General features: G+C 35.9%; 4 protein-coding genes across 4 annotated transcripts; 1 reads left to right on the top strand and 3 right to left on the bottom strand.

The window, feature by feature from the left end:
• Positions 1-230: 230 nt before the first annotated feature.
• LOC108809601 (molybdate transporter 1-like) lies at positions 231-2,059 on the bottom strand. The gene has a single exon (XM_018581745.2). The coding sequence runs from the start codon at positions 1,794-1,796 to the stop codon at positions 420-422; it is 1,377 nt and encodes a 458-aa protein (XP_018437247.1). The 5' UTR covers positions 1,797-2,059; the 3' UTR covers positions 231-419.
• Positions 2,060-5,511: 3,452 nt separating this feature from the next.
• On the bottom strand, positions 5,512-7,684 carry LOC108806723 (FCS-Like Zinc finger 11). Its single transcript, XM_018578907.2, is given in 4 exon segments — positions 5,512-6,035; positions 6,137-6,694; positions 6,696-6,855; positions 7,451-7,684. Coding segments are annotated over 3 exon segments (825 nt in total). The 5' UTR covers positions 6,845-6,855; positions 7,451-7,684; the 3' UTR covers positions 5,512-5,917.
• A 1,177-nt stretch (positions 7,685-8,861) lies between these two features.
• On the top strand, positions 8,862-12,037 carry LOC108806516 (uncharacterized). The gene is made up of 10 exons (XM_018578658.2): positions 8,862-9,107; positions 9,195-9,268; positions 9,346-9,423; positions 9,523-9,635; positions 9,729-9,788; positions 10,093-10,194; positions 10,288-10,819; positions 10,901-11,106; positions 11,193-11,356; positions 11,588-12,037. The coding sequence occupies exons 1-10, from the start codon at positions 8,932-8,934 to the stop codon at positions 11,721-11,723; spliced, it is 1,641 nt and encodes a 546-aa protein (XP_018434160.1). The 5' UTR covers positions 8,862-8,931; the 3' UTR covers positions 11,724-12,037.
• Positions 12,038-12,154: 117 nt separating this feature from the next.
• LOC108813772 (casein kinase 1-like protein HD16) lies at positions 12,155-15,953 on the bottom strand. Its single transcript, XM_018586425.2, has 16 exons — positions 15,589-15,953; positions 15,342-15,476; positions 15,181-15,254; positions 15,014-15,083; positions 14,873-14,928; positions 14,713-14,784; positions 14,529-14,623; positions 14,370-14,436; positions 14,155-14,284; positions 13,856-14,074; positions 13,635-13,774; positions 13,363-13,537; positions 13,194-13,284; positions 12,926-13,083; positions 12,658-12,846; positions 12,155-12,571 (listed from the first exon to the last, which is right to left on the bottom strand). Exons 1-16 carry the CDS (start codon positions 15,661-15,663, stop codon positions 12,512-12,514), a joined length of 1,806 nt encoding a protein of 601 aa, XP_018441927.1. The 5' UTR covers positions 15,664-15,953; the 3' UTR covers positions 12,155-12,511.
• Positions 15,954-17,601: the final 1,648 nt, after the last annotated feature.

Below are 17,601 nucleotides of genomic sequence, written 5' to 3'. Positions count from 1 at the left end.
TTGCATAAAGACCTCGTTTTTGGTGTACTCAGGTGAGTTTGTTTGGCCAAAACCGTATGAGTGGACCAAATAACATGAACAATGAAACTGCAACACCTACAAGTGAATGTCAAATTTTGGTTGTAGTGTTAGTCTTAGTAAAGAAAAGGGAAAGCATGACTTTTCTTGTACGCAATGATCAAAGAGCCATCTTTTGAAAAACTGGTTGTTCCAGAGCTATCTGGTCCATCTCTCACAATTTTTTTTTCTTTCTATTATCACAAACGTTGGTAAACTTTACAATAAAAAAAGAAAAAAAATCAAACTAATGTAGTTACTACATGGAGTAGCACGATGCAGTTCAACGAAGTTTTGAACTTTTTATTTATTAAACACATCACATTTTAAATCGCATAGAAGAAGAAGAAGATGGAAGACCTTCAAGGATGTTGATCTACTTGAAGAGGAAGGTCGGTAGGCTTGACCCTCCCGTAGTTCCTCATCCACAGAACTACATACAAAACAATCCCAGCCACAAATCCTATCGCGGCATTTGAGCCTAAAGACACAGCTGTACAAACAAGCATCACAAATGCATCTCCCTTTGTGTTCATATCCCTTGCAGCCATTGCAAGCTCTATACCAGCAAACAGCAGCAAAGCTCCAAGCACACCAACCGGAAACTTCTCCAATATACCCACCAACGAACTTCCTAAAACCAATCCTAACACCAATTTAGCTACTCCCAACAGTGCCACGCACCCACCACTCCTCCCACCGAACTTGTACTGCCCGGCTAACCCGCCGGCTCCATGGCAAGTAGGCATCGCCCCAAACCAACATCCAACCATATTCATCAACCCGACAGTCATCGAAACCGAAGCAGCCGAAAACTTCTTCTCGGGGAATAAGTCATAAGAAAGCTTACATACAGCCACAACAGAGTTCAGAACAGAGAGAGGTAACTGCGGAACCGTCCCTTTCAAAAACCCGTTTTTCCATGCTTTCTTGTCCATTCTCACTAACTTAATCTTCTCCGGTCCAAACTTGATACCATGCACAATACTTGGCTTCCTTATAAAAGCCAAAACAACACCCAACAAGAAAATCAACAGAGCAGATGGTACATTAGATATAACCTTCCTTATAATCGAAACCCTTCTTCTTCTTCTTGAACCATTTCTCTCTTCCTCCTCCTCATCCTCTTCTTGTTCCCCATCTCCATTCACCAGAATTATGAAGAGAACACAAACCAAAGCCAAGACCAAACCATCAAGCCCTAACCATGGCCTGTCACCAACACTTTTGGACATCGAAAAGTTTTGCTCCTTCTTTATATACTTAACCGCAGACATAGCGAAAGCTAAGCCCTGTGACAGCTGAATCCCTCTAGCAACCGACAAAGGAACGACGTTGAACACAAACTGCATCAAACCGGAGACCCCTAACACGAACAAGATCCCTCCGGTGCATATTCCGGCGGCCATGATCTCCGGTATGCCGAACTTCTCCGCGGTGGATGAAATCGCCACGGCGGCGATGGACTTCATCGGCTGTACAGGCATCGGTACGCCGTAAACCGCTCCGGTCACGGCGTTGTAAATTCCGGTGAATATCAGCGTTGTGCCTAAATCCAAATCCTTGGCCAGAGTTAAAGCGAGGACGATTGGTATGTACGTGCCGAGATCACCCATTGCACCGTTTACTTCGGCCAGCTTTGACCGGAATACGAGGTTGGTTTTCAGTCTGTGGAATATTCCGGTTAACGGGGAGCGCGTTGGGGTTTCGGGCTGACTAGTCTGAGACTGAGACTCCATTGTTGTTGTTTCTGCTGAGGAATGCAACAGTTTGAGTTTTGTGTAACTGTGCAACTCTTTTTATGCTATCTAAAATCTAAGCGTTGACTATTATCCTGCAAACAAATGCATTTATATAATTATTTAATTATTATGCCAATTAAATCAAAAGCTTGACATGACAACATTAGATTCGTATTGTCTGTGTCAAACATTAACGCTCCGATTGACATATGCGTCTTTGGTAGGGCTGGAAAAGCGAACTAAGAGTTTGTTATATAGTTCATCAACAGTTTTCCGAACAAAATGCGGTAATATTGAATAAACTGAAATAATGTTTGATTGGTAAAGAATATTTTACGGTACAAAAGATATTTGATTGATAAAACATATATTTAAGAAAGGCGGATAAGTTTACCAGAAAATAATAATTATAAAATAATTTAATTATATTTTAGAAGAAAATATTAACTATATATATATATATAATATTAACTATATATATAATATATATACATATATGTTCTGTATATATATATTTTAATAAAATTGATTAGACTAAAATTTATTATTTATATTATCATTTGTAAAATATTGTTTGCATTAAAGCTTTTAGTAGAGTGGTTATTGAGAAAAAGACAAAAATAAAACTAAACCAAGTTTTTATCACAAAATAGCATCATAAAAAAAATGACCAAAATAAGTTTTATTAAAGGGTAAATATGCATTTATAACCTTTGGATTAATTTTTAAAAATAAAAAATAAAAATTAAAATTTTCAAAACAAAAAGATGTTATTTTGGCCATTTTATTTTTTGATTGCTATTTTGTGACAAAAACTTAAAAAGTGATATTTTGGTCATTTGCTCCTGGTTATTCGTTGTTACGCTTTATTAATAATAAGATTTACCTATTGAATTAGATATATTGATTATAAATTAATATAATAAAAATTAATCAAAATAAAAGAGAAAGTTTTGAAAATATATTCAGATAAGATAATATTTTGAAAATACACCGTCTTTTTTTTTGAAAAATATAGTTACTAACAAGTGAAATGACTAAATTATTAAGTTCAAAAAAGAAATGACTAAATTATATAACTTTAATGTTTGTACATGGCTAATATCTAATTAATAATATTATTTAATACAGAAAACTAAGCGTTTAACAACTAATCTTTTTAAAACGTTTTTCAAATAGTATTTTTAATATCTAAAACAAACTCTTCAGCTTATCATCCAAGTCAACCACATCATTGTTATCCAAAAATAATATTTTCACTTATAAAAATAAATTCTTTTAACAAATGTAATTTTCAAAATTAAAAACATAAATAGGGTATTTTCAAATGATCCCAAAATAAAATGTTTTATTATTTATGAAAAAGTGTAGTTTTCAATGAACAAATAGATAAATGTATTTTAAAATTTTTAAAACATAAATAGGGTATCTTTTAAATTATCCCAAATAAATGTTTAAAAAATAAAAATTAGGGAAATTTGGGAAAAAACCTTCATATAAGATTTTATTTTGAAAACTACACCATTATATAATATTTTGGAAAACTACACTTAATTATACGTAAAATTACAAAACTACCCAACTGAATCTTTATAATTATTTTAGCATCTAATTTTTTTTTAAAACACAAATAAATTTAGGATCATATATATCATATTTTTAAACTCGTTCAGTGGCAAACAAAGCACCCATCAGAACCACCGACACCAAACCCTTCTCTTCAATCGGTGACAGGTGACGAGCCCCAATCCCAATGACTGTCAAGCGGCTTCCGACAATCTCTCTTACGTCCTCTAATAGGGAGATTCACCATAGAAGCGGCGAGCCCCCAGGGTAGCGGAGCTGTCCTAAAGATCAACACACCATAGAGCAACCCGATACGCAAAAAGAGGTGGAGAAGTACCTCTCCAAAGTTACGACACTTCTTATGGAGATCCCTCTCTGGCACCTTGGCTGTAAAGGAAAGACTACGCTCACACTGCATAAATGTGGAGGCGTCCTGTGACGCTTGTGGTCATCACTCGTACCCAGTCGTACGTTGCGCTTCATGGTTCGTCCTGGCTCTCCTCAATCTTGAGTGCTGATGCTTTAGGACACCTCTAGGGCCTCATTTTTCTTCTCCTTTTACCTCTTTGTTTTATCTCTGTTACATTCTGGTCTTGAGAGTTTTCCTTTTGTCTTTTCTTATTTTGAAGTCACATCTTGGCTTCCTTTGTAGTACACTCTGCAAGTTTTATCAATTTCACACAATAATGCTAGGGAAGAGTTTTCCTTTTGTCTTTTCTTATTTTGAAGTCACATCTTGGCTTCCTTTGTGAATCTAAAGAACGGAAGAACTCTTGTAGTTGCAAATTATTTCAACATACTCTTTCACTGTTCTTAAAAAGGTGTTTGATTCAATCCATTCATCATTTTATTAAAGATGCTAAGAATCAACAAGATGAACAGTTTTTTTTATCTTTAAACGTTAACACAAACCCAGATAATAATAATATTTTAAAATTTTAATATTAGTTATATACTTTCTGGACTAATTAGTTAAGAAAAATTAACTGATAAATAAAACCAGGACAAAAATGTCTTATTACATGTAATAAAGTGTAATTTTCAAAAAAAAAAAAATAAGTGTATTTTTCAAATTTTAATTCACAAATAGGGTATTTTTCAAATTATCCCTAAAAATTAACTCTTATCTATATAGTGCTGTTATCCAAAAATAATATTTTCAATTATAAAAAATTTAAAAATTTTAAAATGAATAATTTAATTTTAATTAAAGTAAAAGAGTAGAAATTGTTTAATACAAAAATAATATTCAGTGATTTCAGAAAAAAATATTAGATTTATTTATTTTTACTGACTAGTGAATTTAGTGTCATCTAGCATATATATTTGATAATTTTATTTTGTTATATACACATAATTTGATGTTTTATTAAATTTTTTGAGGATCATAAATTATCATGATGGTTTTTGAATTGGGCAAATCTTTTAAATAGCTCTTTTTAAATTGTTGTTTCACCAACAAGATTCACAAAAGAAGGAAATGATCAAAGGAACTTTCATTAAGTGGTTAGAATTAATTTTAAAAAAATCTGAAGATATGTAGAAAATAGCTTAAAATAGGTAAATATTAATTTGTATTTCGATTTTAATAGAATAGATATTTCAGCTCTTGAATAGTTCTAGAATATAAGAATGTTTATTTATTAATTATAATGTTTTGAAGAATCATATTAGTAGTAATTTATAGGAGGGTCCATTATATTAAGAGATGATTTAAGAATATATCTCTTATCTAGGTGTCTCTACACAAAGACGTCTTTCTACACAAAGACGTATCGTGGAGGCATTTACTATTCAACCTGGAAGATTAATGTAACGTTTTTCGTTAGCGATTGATGTTGTTCCATAATTGGATCGATTGATAAGATACTTGGAGGAAAGCTCAAAAATGAGTACAAGGAAGAATATTGGTAAACCCACTATCTTATGAGACGAGAGGACAATAGATGTCGATGATTTTGGACCATTGAGTTTGGGACTTAGGGAACACTTCACTTCTCACTATATGATTCCCTTTCATTTTGTAGTTTTTTTGTCTGACATACTTGTTTACAATACACAGGAAATGCTATCTTAGAAACTAGGCTTTATGAATACGATATGTTTTAACAAACAAACATAACTTTTTATCTATAAATTTATGGTCTTACCTTTAAATTTATTGTCTTAATTAATCGAGCTATGAAGAAAACGGAGTGGTTACATAATCCCTCTCTTTACAAGGCTTTATTCAGTTACGATCTTTATTAGTAGTCTTCAACTTCGGTATCCAAACCGAAGAAGAAACTGAAAACCCATTACACAAACACACACAGAAAACGAAGACCGCCTAATCCATCCGTGGCTGCTGCAGCTGATAATAGATGCGCATAAACACAGCTCTTTGTAGACGGATGAACCAGACTAGTAGTGCCAAAATGTTACCTAACATTGGCATGACACTATTCAAATACATTATATAATTTAAGTCTTTTTTGGGTAGTTAATACACGATGGTCGGTTCTATAAAAGCTCGTCCCATGACCACCGTCTTATATTAGCTGCTTCTTTGTTCAGAAGAGCTTCTTTAAAGATCCGTGCATAACTATGCAAGAATCTTCCAGATCCTCCTCATCATCTATTGCCATCTCCTCTGAACGACACTCAGCGCTGCAAAACGCTTTCTCTCCTCTGCAACTCAACACCAGAACACAAACATCATCTAGTGCATCTAAAAAATTCCATTACACTATCTTGTTGTAATTAGAGAGTATTGGAAACGGAACACGCACCTGTACATATATATGTCTTCCCCAACTACAAGTTTCTTGTTGCAGAAGTTACATACGCTGAGGAAGTAATCCAACTCTGACTCGATACTCTTCTCTTTGTTATCCTCATTCTTGTGACACTCTAAAACTTGGTCACCGTAAATATGAGTGGTTTTAGGATTAGGACCATGTGTAATGATACAAGTGTAGTCCTCTGACATCTCCATCTCATCCTCAGACGAAAATGCATTGTCTGAGCCGAACTTGGAATGAGACAGAACTCGGGTCTTTGTCGGACAATCATCCGCAGAAAACGAGCCGATCTCGAAGATAACACCAGATCTTTCCTTCTCGATCTCCAAGGACTTGGTTTCTGGGAACAACTTGGGATGTTTGTTCTTAATCTCAGAGGACTTGATCCTCAAGGCTGGTCCAAACAGGACATCTGGTGATGTAACCCGATCATCACCGAGAGAATCCACAATGCTTAACCCAACTTTAGCAGGGCCACAAGAACAGTTAAGATGGGCAGTGAGTGATGATCTAGGAGATCTGAGGAAGAACGGGTCGGCCATTGTCATGCTTCAGACCAATCAAGAGACTCAGAGCGAGTGGGTTAGTGATCGCTTTGTTGTTGTTGTTGATCTGTCCGACCAGATCAGTTTGCCGATCAACAGACTGAGACATTGTTTGATCTTTGTGACGAAACGTTGCTCTTGTTTTCTCCATTTGCGGTTAATCTGTTTTATAAATCAAAACCTTAATTAGAGACCTAATATAGCGTTTCGTATTCATACCGATAAGTCCAAAAAAAAAAAAACTGCAGTATCTACAAGGAATCTAAGAATGATAATTTATAAGAATATGCCAAAATATTATTTTGAGGAACTGAAGCTTCAAATCTGCGGAGAAATATTTGCAACGGTCAAAACAATATGATAATTTATATTTATTTTGTAAGCCTATAAATAAACCTTTAAACAAAATATTGAAGTCAATTATCGGATTATTAAGCAAAAAGAAAATCGAAGAAAAAAGCCATGCAAACATATATATAACTTATTCAAAAAAAAACATTATATAGAGACAGAAGAAAAAAAAGAATTTTCTGATTCCAAGCAGATACATAAAGAAACTACAATTTAGCTTCTGATAAATTGAAAATTTAATTTTGGAGATGGGTTTCTCACATGGATCTTGTAATCTTTCAATCTATATCGATACTTTTGGGGGAATAAAATTAAAACGAAACATTACTTAGAAACAGCAGCTAGAACAACGAGACTTAAGAAATAAATTTTGGACAAGAAGTTAGGTAAATTAAAATAGACGGACCCTAGAGGATCCTGGATTCGGCACTCAGGAGCAGGAAGGATCCTAAAGCGCTGAGAGAATCTGAGTTCTTGAGGTGAAGAGTTCTTTTCTCTCTACTCAAGTTCTTGATGAAAGAGAAATAATGAGCTTTTCGAAATACTTGGCTCTCTTTTCACTCTTCTCTATACCATTTTTTGCCATTTCTTCTCGTCTCTTTTTAACATTTGTTTTTATGTCAGAGGTGTCGGTTTCATACGCTCATCTTTCAAAAAGAACAAAGAAAATTACACAATTTACCACTCCTTTACGGCTTTTTCCACCAAAGATGAATATATTAACTACTCCCATTAAGTTAGGTGAGAAGAGTTTGTCACAATTGGGCCTCTTTAACCGCATTGGATAATTTAAAAATGGGGAACAAAGTTACACTAGAAACTACTTTCGATATGCACAGCCTATTTGCCTGGGCTATAATATATTTCAGACTTTCTTATCTAGCCCGGATGTCTCAAACTTGTTCAAAACTAAAATATAGGTTTTTTTATATTTTTTGGGGTAAAATTGTTTCTTTATATTTTTAAAAAATTATTTAATTTAAACCTATTTTATTTATAAGATTATTGTACAAATATATTTTAATAACTATAGATATTTAGATATGTTTTTTACCAAAACATATCCAATATTCGACCAAAAGAAAATCTCCAATATAACTATTTAAAATTTTGACAAGTACAGTCACAAAATTAATTAATAATAATCTAACATTTCGTGGTACACAAAAAAGAGATCTTTTTTTTTTTTTGGAACTCCCACAAAAAAGAGATCAAAATAACTTAATTTGCAATGAATCCTGAAAAAGTTCTAGAATCAGATGAGATGACAATTTTCTTTTATTCCATACAGTTAATTAATTCATTTTCAATTGCATTATGGTTCAAGGACTAGGTAATGTCAACAATCTCCAAGCCACAGCCAAACTTTGCGGATAAGGGTGGGAACACTTCCCATTTGTTACTTAGACATGCCTCCATACTATTCGGATCAGGGTCTATTCGGGTCAGTTTTTTCGGGTCCGGATCTATTTGAATATAAAAAAATTGGATCCAACAGGTATTTATAAACTTTCGGGTCGGTTCCAGTTCGGATGTTTTCGGGTCAGGTCGGGTCTTAAAATGCCCAAACCTACCGTCAGACATAGATCCGATATGATGATTTAGAGGTGATGCAGTCAATGACGGATATAATTGCCGGCTGTAAAATCGTCTATAATATTCTCAGATCTGTAATAGCATAATTATTCAGAGTTAAAAAAAATGATTACATCATTACAATGTGGAAGTTTGGATAAAGTCGTTGATTACTTTCTCCTCCGGTTTTAACCGTCCAATAAAATTCGGGTTTTTAACTTAAACCCAAACCGAGAGAGGTGGGCCGGGTAATCGACCAGATCACTTAACCAAGTTTTCAGAACGCAAGGAGGGAGGGAGGGAGAGAAAGAGATGGAGAACGAGGAGAGGATTCTAGAGAGAGAGAGGCTTCAGATGGAGCAGATTCGGGAGCTCGACTTCGAGGAGCTGCAAGTTGAGGAAGTCGATGATTTTCTAGATTCCGACGACGACGACGAAGACGATGATGATCTCGCCGCATTTCGCGCCATCTCCCACGCTCGTCTCTCGTGAGCAAATCTCTCTCTCTTTATCGTCGTCACCTGTTTGTTTAACGTATTCTCTAAAAAATGGATGGCGGTTGTTGTTTTTGGCAGTGATAATATAGATGGTGATGATGATGTTCATATTTTCAACCCAGATGTCGCCTCTTTACATACCTATCTTGGCGGTATGAGTTTGGAATGGTTGATGTTTTTTTTGTTATACATGTCACATCTGTTTTTATATATATAAATTGTTTAACAGAGGTTGAGGAGACTCCAAACAGAAGTGCTTTTGTGGATGGAGGCACTGTTTTGAAGATCCCTCTTTTCTATCTCGAAGGTGTTCTTCTCTTGTTCAATTAATAATATTGCATCACTTTGTGTTTGTTGTTATTGTGAGTGAAGAAAGAGACATTATTGACACTGCCTTCTTTGCTAGGAGTGGTTCTATTTCCGGAGTCCACGCTTCCCCTTAGGATTGCCCAGTCCAGTTTCTTGGCTGCTATTCACAGAGTTTTGAACCAACCTAACGCTCCTTCTACCATTGGTGTTGTACGTCAACTACTTCAAATTCTTTCTTTTTCCTCTCTTTTCTTTAATTAATACAGTATGTTCTCTACTAAATAGTAATTTACATGTCTTCAGATTCGTGTTTACAGAGAAGGTAATCAGTTCAAGTATGCCACTGTTGGGACAACCGCAGAGGTAAACTTTCTTTCTAATGATTTGTTAGATGAAGCAATTCCTTTCAGTTTCTGTTTTCATAACCTTTATTGCTTGGTTTCAACTACAACTGGAATCCTTGTTGGTCGATTGAATTCTTACCTAAAAACTTTTTGACTTTGAAATTCTTTGTGCAATGTGTCTGGAACTATGGTTTAGATAGGGCTGTTATAATAGCGAGTTGGGGAAATGGTATCACGGTTGTTTTATATTTTATCTTTGCGACTAGTTTCAATCTTCTTCTTGTTGCTATGGCACTTACATAATTCTCGGTGATAAATTACAGATACGACAATACCGTCGACTTAGTGATGGCTCCTTCAATGTTATTACTCGTGGACAGCAGCGGTTTCTTTTAAAGCGTCGCTGGACTGATGTTGAAGGATTCGTAAGGACATTCTCTCGTGTATATACATTGGGGAGTACATCTTTGTTTATTGTCAAATAAGGTTTTTTCTTATGGGTAAACTTTTCGGTGCAGCCTTGCGGAGAGGTTCATATTGTTGAGGAAGATGTACCCTTGAGAACTCCCAGGGATGCTTTTGGGAAGCTGGTACCAATAAGCAACTTGAGAGCTCCCAGTCACTCGAGTACAATGCCTTTATCTGCATCTTTTAGAGACACGGACGAAATGTCAGTAGCAAATTCTGAAGAGAGTTTTGAAAGTGCGCTGTCTCCGTCAGAAAAAAGGCTTCATTATTCAGCAGTTGACTCAATAATGGATGACTGGACAAGTAGTGATGATGACCAAGTAGTCAGTACATCTAATATCCAGTCTAGTGGGTCTAACCCATTCAGCTCTACGTCCGTTGGATCCTTAGCTTCTCGCCAAGACGAGCAATCTGCTGATGGCAAAACTCCTGTTTCGAAAGGGAAATGTCAAAAGCAAAATAGGCTTACGAGTTTCCGGAAAAATACTGATCTAAACCGGTTCCGTATGGCCCCAAGAGCATTTTGGCCATTCTGGGTGTACCGGATGTACGACTCATATTATCTTGCTCAACGAGCAGCTGGTTAGTTAGTTCCTTATTTGTTGTGATCCTTGTAGGTCAGATATTAAGTAAGAGTCTATCTAATGTTAAGATAATATGCAGATATGTGGAAGCAGATAGTTGGGGTTCCAAACATGGAGGCAATAGTGAATAAGCCAGATATTTTATCCTTTTTCATTGCTAGTAAAATTCCTGTCTCTGAGTCAATTAGACAAGAGCTCTTGGAGATTGACGGAGTCTCTTACAGATTGCAGAGAGAAATAGAATTGCTTGAGAGTTTTGATCGTGTTCGATGTAAACACTGTCAGGTAAAAATATGTGTCATCATATATTTCTGTTTCCTCTCCGTTGTGCATTTTGTTTACTGATACCTTTATTACACGTTTTGATGCAGAGAGTCATAGCAAGAAGAAGTGACATGTTGGTTATGTCTAGTGATGGTCCTCTAGGTGCCTACGTAAACCCACATGGCTATGTGCATGAGATAATGACGTTTTACAAAGCAAATGACATAGCGATTCGCGGTAGAGCTGTTAAAGAAGACAGCTGGTTTCCTGGGTAAGAAGCTTTTCATAAATGTTTTTCGTTATCATTTTTATATCATAGCCATACTTACTTCCTTCACTATACTTGTCCCTTGTTTATGTACCTCAATACCTATTAAAAAATCTTTTATCACTATTATTCGTCCTTAAGAGAGGCGTAGGCTGATTTGTTTAGAGAGTCTCCAAAATCTATGATAATTCAAGTCTGTTTAACATTGTTGTATGTCTCTTAAATTGGCAACAGGTATGCATGGACGATCGCAAATTGTGCAACGTGTGAAACCCAGCTGGGTTGGCTTTTCACAGCAACAAGCAAGAAGTTGAAGCCATCGTCTTTCTGGGCAGTTCGTAGCTCACAGGTCGCAGATGACATGCGCTGAAAAGATAGTATTACAACAGGTCTCACTCACGGATCAATTCCCGCCGAGTGAAATACATAAAATAAAAGGGGTTTCTTTCTACCTTAAACTTCTCCAACCGGCATCTTTAGTATCCTTTATGCTTATGAAATATCACAAAATAGTTTGTGAAAGCAGAAGCGGACTAGAGTCTGAAGTAGTAACAACAGCTTGTGAGGTTGATGTCTTTTTTCATCAATACATTATATATACACATGAAAACAAGATGTGTCTGTGAAGAAACCTACTTAGGCTATGAGTATAATGATATTGTTAGGATTAATCCTTCGTTTTCATCACGTTGCTTTACAAATAGCGTTCTAGGTTTGTTAAAAAAGCGTCACTGTTTAAAAACAAAGGGCATGCAAGGAACATAACAAAAACCAGAGAAGACGAAACTTTGAAGGCAGGTATAATAAAATACTAGAAACATCTATTATTCCTTTCTCCATCAAATAGTTTCCATCTTCAATTTAATGCAAGATACAATCAAACCACGGATCTCCCTTCAACTAAGATTAAAAAAAAACATTATTTTGAAGATAGATTGATAAGACTGAGCTATCCTTTTTTATCTAAGAAGTTTTAAACATCTTCCTCCAAAGAGTAGTGAAGTACATCTTCAGTGAAGTACATCTTCCATTCATCCTTGCTAAAATATTCTCCTAAGCCCATAAGCATCACTGTTGTTCATTCTCACTGAGCGCGGATGTATGGTAGAAAAGCTAAATTGACTTGCATTCGTAAACAAAACAAAAACTAGAACAGCCTCATGAAACAGTTCGACCGTAACAAATAGACGAAATGTAAAGATTCTTGCCCCATTTTTCCTGCAGAAAGAAAAGACAAGTTAAATCCAATGAAGTTTGTAAAAAAGCCAAAAAACAAAAAAGATAGATAAGACAGCAAAGCAAACCTTGACATGATTACTAGGAAAAGCAGAAGTTCTAAGAGTCTCCTGTGTCTCATCACTAGGCTTCCTTCTTGGCACACTAAGAACAAAGGCAGACTGATCACAAGTTCCAGCAATTGATGTAATTCTGTAGCCATTTTCCCATCGACGATGTATACCTTCACTGGGGTATAGAAAATCTAGTTCTACAACCTGCATCACAAAAAAAACTCTCCCCATAAATTTTCAAAGTCACAAAATCGAAAAACAAAAAGTAAAAACAACACAAGACCTGGTCTGAAAAAGCAGCTCCACGAGACATAACAATCCCCCATTTGCTTCCAGCAGTTGCCATTGATGTGACATAAAATCCTTCCCTCCACTTTTTATTTATCCACTTGAAGGGAAAAGAATCGCTCACTTTGTAGGATTGCTGTAGATACGGGGTCCCTGTATACAAAAAGAGGATGAAATCTGTTAAAGAACAGAGATAAGAAAATCGCAAAAAGCAACTGTTACGCTTTGCATTTGAAAGGAATGAAAAAAAAAAAAAACATTACCCTTCGACATAACCACAAATGAGCTTCCATTGTTTGCTCCAGCTACTGCTGTGATGTAGTAATTTTTTTCCCATTGTTCCATAATCCATTCCTACCACAAAAGTTGGAGAATGGTAAAAAAGTGACAGTAACCGTTGGAGAAATTTTGGAATAATGAATGAAACCAAACCTTGTGGAGAAAGCTTGGTGATAGCTGGTAAACTTGGGCCGAACAGCTAGTTCCTGCATCCATGATTACAGCCCAGAGATTCGAGCAAGAAGCCACACTGCTGATAAATAGACCATCGTCATTTCCCTTTTCGATGTGCTGTGGGAGCCTTATATCAGCAACATTATAGTGATATCTGCAACCAAGATTAAAGAAAAAAAAACACACACACAAGTCAGATGGATGGTTCATCTATGTACCATTTCCAAGAATAAATTCCAAGATTGGCACACCTTTGCTTCATTGGTCTGTGAGCACTGTAAATGCTGATCCATTGTGTTGCTGGCATTCCCAATCTGACCTTCTTTGTTGGTTGTTCGTCCTCCTCATCCATTGTCAACCTCCCTCTCTTTTGACCCACTTGATGTACCAGCTTCACACCACACCAAAAAAAAAAACAAGCTTAGGCATTTTAGATAGGATCTTAACAGCAGAACATGTCATAATCACTCACCTTCTGTGCACCCTCAGTATTTATAGGCCTAATGTCTGGGTTTGGTCCGACTATTCCATCGAAAAGGGAGATATACTTAGCATAGTCAGGCTCCTCATCAAACTTCAAATTGACCACATACTCAACAAATTCACGGAAAGGTTGGGGGCAAAAGCAGCAAAGAGTTTCTGGGGAAGTAGCCATCTTCTTCTTGCAAACAAGGAAGCCTTTGTTCTCTCCCTAAGGAAAAAAAAATACAAATTAACAGAAGCCAAGGAGAAAAAAAAATACAAAGAAAAGAACTAATGAAGAGTCCCAACCTGGTACCCTTGCCATGGAAGCCTGCCTCGAAGAAGGAAAACAAGAGTGTAAGCAAGAGATTCCAGGTCATCCCTCCGACTACACGTTCTGCCAAGATGAGCGTGTACGCTTGCATAACGTACCGTTCCTCTGAGATTGCAAAAAAAGCCAACACATTATTAAAATAAGTAAAACAGAAGACTAAATATTAATCTCACACGCATTTGCAACTAACCTAAACACATCAGGACGCTGATCATATTCAACATGTAGTCCAGTAGCATTATCGCGCCATCTGATTGCTGCAAATATCAACGGATTGGATAAGCAACAAAAAAAGACAAGCAAAGCACGCTCATATCTATAATCTATATCGCCATAAAAAAAATATTACCTAAGCCGAGGTCGACAAGGAAAAGTTTCTTCTCTTCAGGAGTTCCAGGAGGCCCAAGCAGAAAATTCTCCGGCTTAACATCTCCATGCACATATCTGCCGGTGAAAAAAAAAAGGAGCATTGATTAAAAGAAAGAGAGTTGCAGAAGCAGTAACACAGTCAAGCAATAATCATTAAAAATTACCCCCTAGAATGCATCTTTTCCAAAATGGATATGGCCTCAATCGCGATGCATGCAACCATCTCTGTTGACATCCTGTAAGTTTATAGAATCAGTAAAAAATTGTAGGTTTCAACAATTGGTTTATTCCACAAAATAAAGTAAAGCAAGACAGAAGGCTCACGCTTGACTGGTGCTGTTCCAAACATCCCACAAGCTAGGCCCTAGTATATCCATAACCTGTATAAAAGATTTAAAACTGTAATTAGTCACACACACCCCCAAGTAGATATCAAGTATGAACCTAAACTAAAGTCAAACATACCATTATGTAAAAATCGCCTTGACGACCTTTAAAATGAACTCGTGGCACACCATGACTGCCACCAAGTGCACTGGACAACAAACAGATGAAAAAAAGCATCATTAATCCCAAAAACCACCACTAAGCAAAAAGAATCCTAAGAAAACATAGAGAGAGAGAGAGCTCACTTGTAAACTTGCCACTCATGGGGTGGCCCATGGTTACATCCTTTGCTGCTTCTATGCTCAAACTTCAAAGCCACCTGCAGAAGAAGAAGAAGACACATCAAACCGAAATACAAAAATCGAGAGAGGAAGCTTGGAAACACACACAAAAAGAGCATCAATACCTCCATAGCTCCGGGGCCAAATCTAGCATTAACAGTGGACGGGGGGCCCATCTTCCGACCAACATAAACTTGTCCAAAACCACCTTTGCCTAGCTTCCTATCTAATTTGTACATTGGGGAACCACCAACCTGAACCTGAAACAGACAGAGTCAATTCCAAAATTTATCTTTATCAGACACAATGCATTAAGGGACAATAATAGACCAAAATTAAAAATTGAGTTCAAATCGAAGATAAAGTAAAAACCTTTTCAGGAAGAGGAGGAGCGTTTCCGTCTTCATCAGGCAAAGGTGGTTGACCACCACTGTTGAATTCACCCATCTTCTTCAAAGATCGCTTCCGCAACTCTCTTCTGCCTGCCGCCACAAACTCAATTGACTTTTGTTTTTAGGTTTTTTTTTCTCACGATCTATGCGTGCTCACGCGTCCGTGGTAAGGTCTAAGTCAGTGAAAGCATGGATGGATGGATGGATGGATGGATGGATGGATCTTTGTTCTCAAGATAACGAAGACACAGAGAGAGCGAGCGATGGGGGAAATTTTTAGGGATTTTTCTTTTTTTTTTACTGACTAGGCGAGCGATTCGAAGGGAAGCAGCTGACCCCTTTTGTGCTTTCCTTTAGCCTAAGGAATGTTTACTTATTTCCTCTCTCTTTTTTTTTTTCTTTTTTTTTTACACATTTTATTACCAAATAACTAAATTAGAATAAAACAATTCACAGAATAAAATCCATTATAGAAAGATCTAGCAATTCTATTTAAAAAAATTATCAAATTCATTTGGCGACAAGGCATGTAAACAATTTTGAAAGAAAGAAATCTCGTTTGTAGCTTAGAAATTTCTTTTAATTTCGTTGAAAAGTTTAGCCATGTTTGCGGATTCTTAATCATAATGACTTAGTCTTTGCAATATGTTTCAAAGTTTTGATATTGAAAGTGTTGTAGCATATTTTTCATCACCCACAAAAATGCTTCTGATTCTGAATGGAAAATTGTCTATGCCTTTGAATAATTTGTCTTTCCTAACATTTTAAAGATACCAATATCTAAAGATAATACTCTTTATCCAGCGCCAAGTTCTTAAAACAGTTTTTTCACCAAAAAAGATAGTCCGTGTTCGAATAGACACTAGAAACCGGAAATATATTTTAAGCCGAAGGAGTTACCGAAATTCCCAAGCTTCTAATACTGACGGACATTCGAAAATAACATAGTTTCATCAGGGTTTTAACACCTTAGACACTAATTATCACATCACATATACATGTGAGATTCTTTTGTAACTGCTATATATCATGTGATCAGCTACCATATATGATGATGCATTTTCTAAGGAACACTAATTTTCCAAAAAAAAAAATGAATCTTGGTAATACTAGGTTCTGAAACAGCCTTATTCTAAGGATGTCAAAATGAGTTAACTCGTTCAACTCAGTTCAACTCATAGTGAGTTCGGATCTTTCATGAATTAGCTAGCTCATCTCATTTATTATATGAGTTTCAATATGTAAACTCGAACTCAGATCATCTATGAGTTAAATATGTTAACTCGCGATCAAATATAAAAAAATAAAATTATAAAATAACTAAAAACTAAAATATAAAATAACTTTTTAATAACATAATTTAAATTTTAATTATTAAAAATCCAAAATGTTAATATTAAATACAGAATAAAATAAACATTTAATAGTATATTAAATTAAAGCTAAATCAGTGATCCAAAAATCTATTCCATTTAAGAGTCGTAGTGAGACAACTCATGAGCTATAACTCATTTTGATACCCTTACCTTATTCATATGCTTAAAAAATGTTTCCTAACAGCCCAATATACTTATTTAACAGTATACTGACCACCCTTGGTAAAGCTCCAACAGCCCAATATACTTATTTAATAGTATACTAACCACCCTTGGTAAAGCTCCAACAATAACATCTCGATGTGTTGTTTTGATCATATCCAAACTCCGAATTAAGAGATGTCATCAGCTACAAAAAAAATTCTCCAACATTTCAACATCTCATTCCTTCGAATCAGTTTTAATGAAATCACTAAAGGGCATTCTAAGATCCACCACTGGGACATTTGACTTAGCCGACCTTGCAGGTGTAGTCGAATTCCATGATCCTCCCATGCTCTGACATTGTAACCTGAACGAGTTTTCTGTCTAATTCCTAATATCAATTTCCGGAGTCTCGCAGCTGAGAGACTTGTCTATACATATGAGGGATTATATGTAGAAATCTCTCACAAATG

This window comes from Raphanus sativus, chromosome 6 (genome assembly GCF_000801105.2).
Source record: "Raphanus sativus cultivar WK10039 chromosome 6, ASM80110v3, whole genome shotgun sequence".
In the NCBI taxonomy this organism is placed as follows: Eukaryota; Viridiplantae; Streptophyta; class Magnoliopsida; order Brassicales; family Brassicaceae; genus Raphanus; species Raphanus sativus.
The sequence above is the reverse complement of the archived record's forward strand: the minus strand, read 5'-3'. Positions and strand labels throughout refer to the sequence as shown.

What these genes read in the sequence shown, in the direction of transcription:
- LOC108809601 (XM_018581745.2), bottom strand. Translation starts at nt 1,796, where the DNA reads ATGGAGTCTCAGTCTCAGACTAGTCAGCCCGAAACCCCAACGCGCTCC.
- LOC108806516 (XM_018578658.2), top strand. Translation starts at nt 8,932, where the DNA reads ATGGAGAACGAGGAGAGGATTCTAGAGAGAGAGAGGCTTCAGATGGAG. An exon ending in TTTACATACCTATCTTGGCG is followed by an intron (nt 9,269 to 9,345) that starts GTATGAGTTTGG and finishes ATTGTTTAACAG; the next exon opens with AGGTTGAGGAGACTCCAAAC. An exon ending in GGACTGATGTTGAAGGATTC is followed by an intron (nt 10,195 to 10,287) that starts GTAAGGACATTC and finishes TTTTCGGTGCAG; the next exon opens with CCTTGCGGAGAGGTTCATAT.
- LOC108813772 (XM_018586425.2), bottom strand. Translation starts at nt 15,663, where the DNA reads ATGGGTGAATTCAACAGTGGTGGTCAACCACCTTTGCCTGATGAAGAC. An exon ending in GAAAAGATGCATTCTAGGGG is followed by an intron (nt 14,624 to 14,712) that starts GTAATTTTTAAT and finishes TTTCACCGGCAG; the next exon opens with ATATGTGCATGGAGATGTTA. An exon ending in TTCCTAGTAATCATGTCAAG is followed by an intron (nt 12,572 to 12,657) that starts GTTTGCTTTGCT and finishes TTCTTTCTGCAG; the next exon opens with GAAAAATGGGGCAAGAATCT.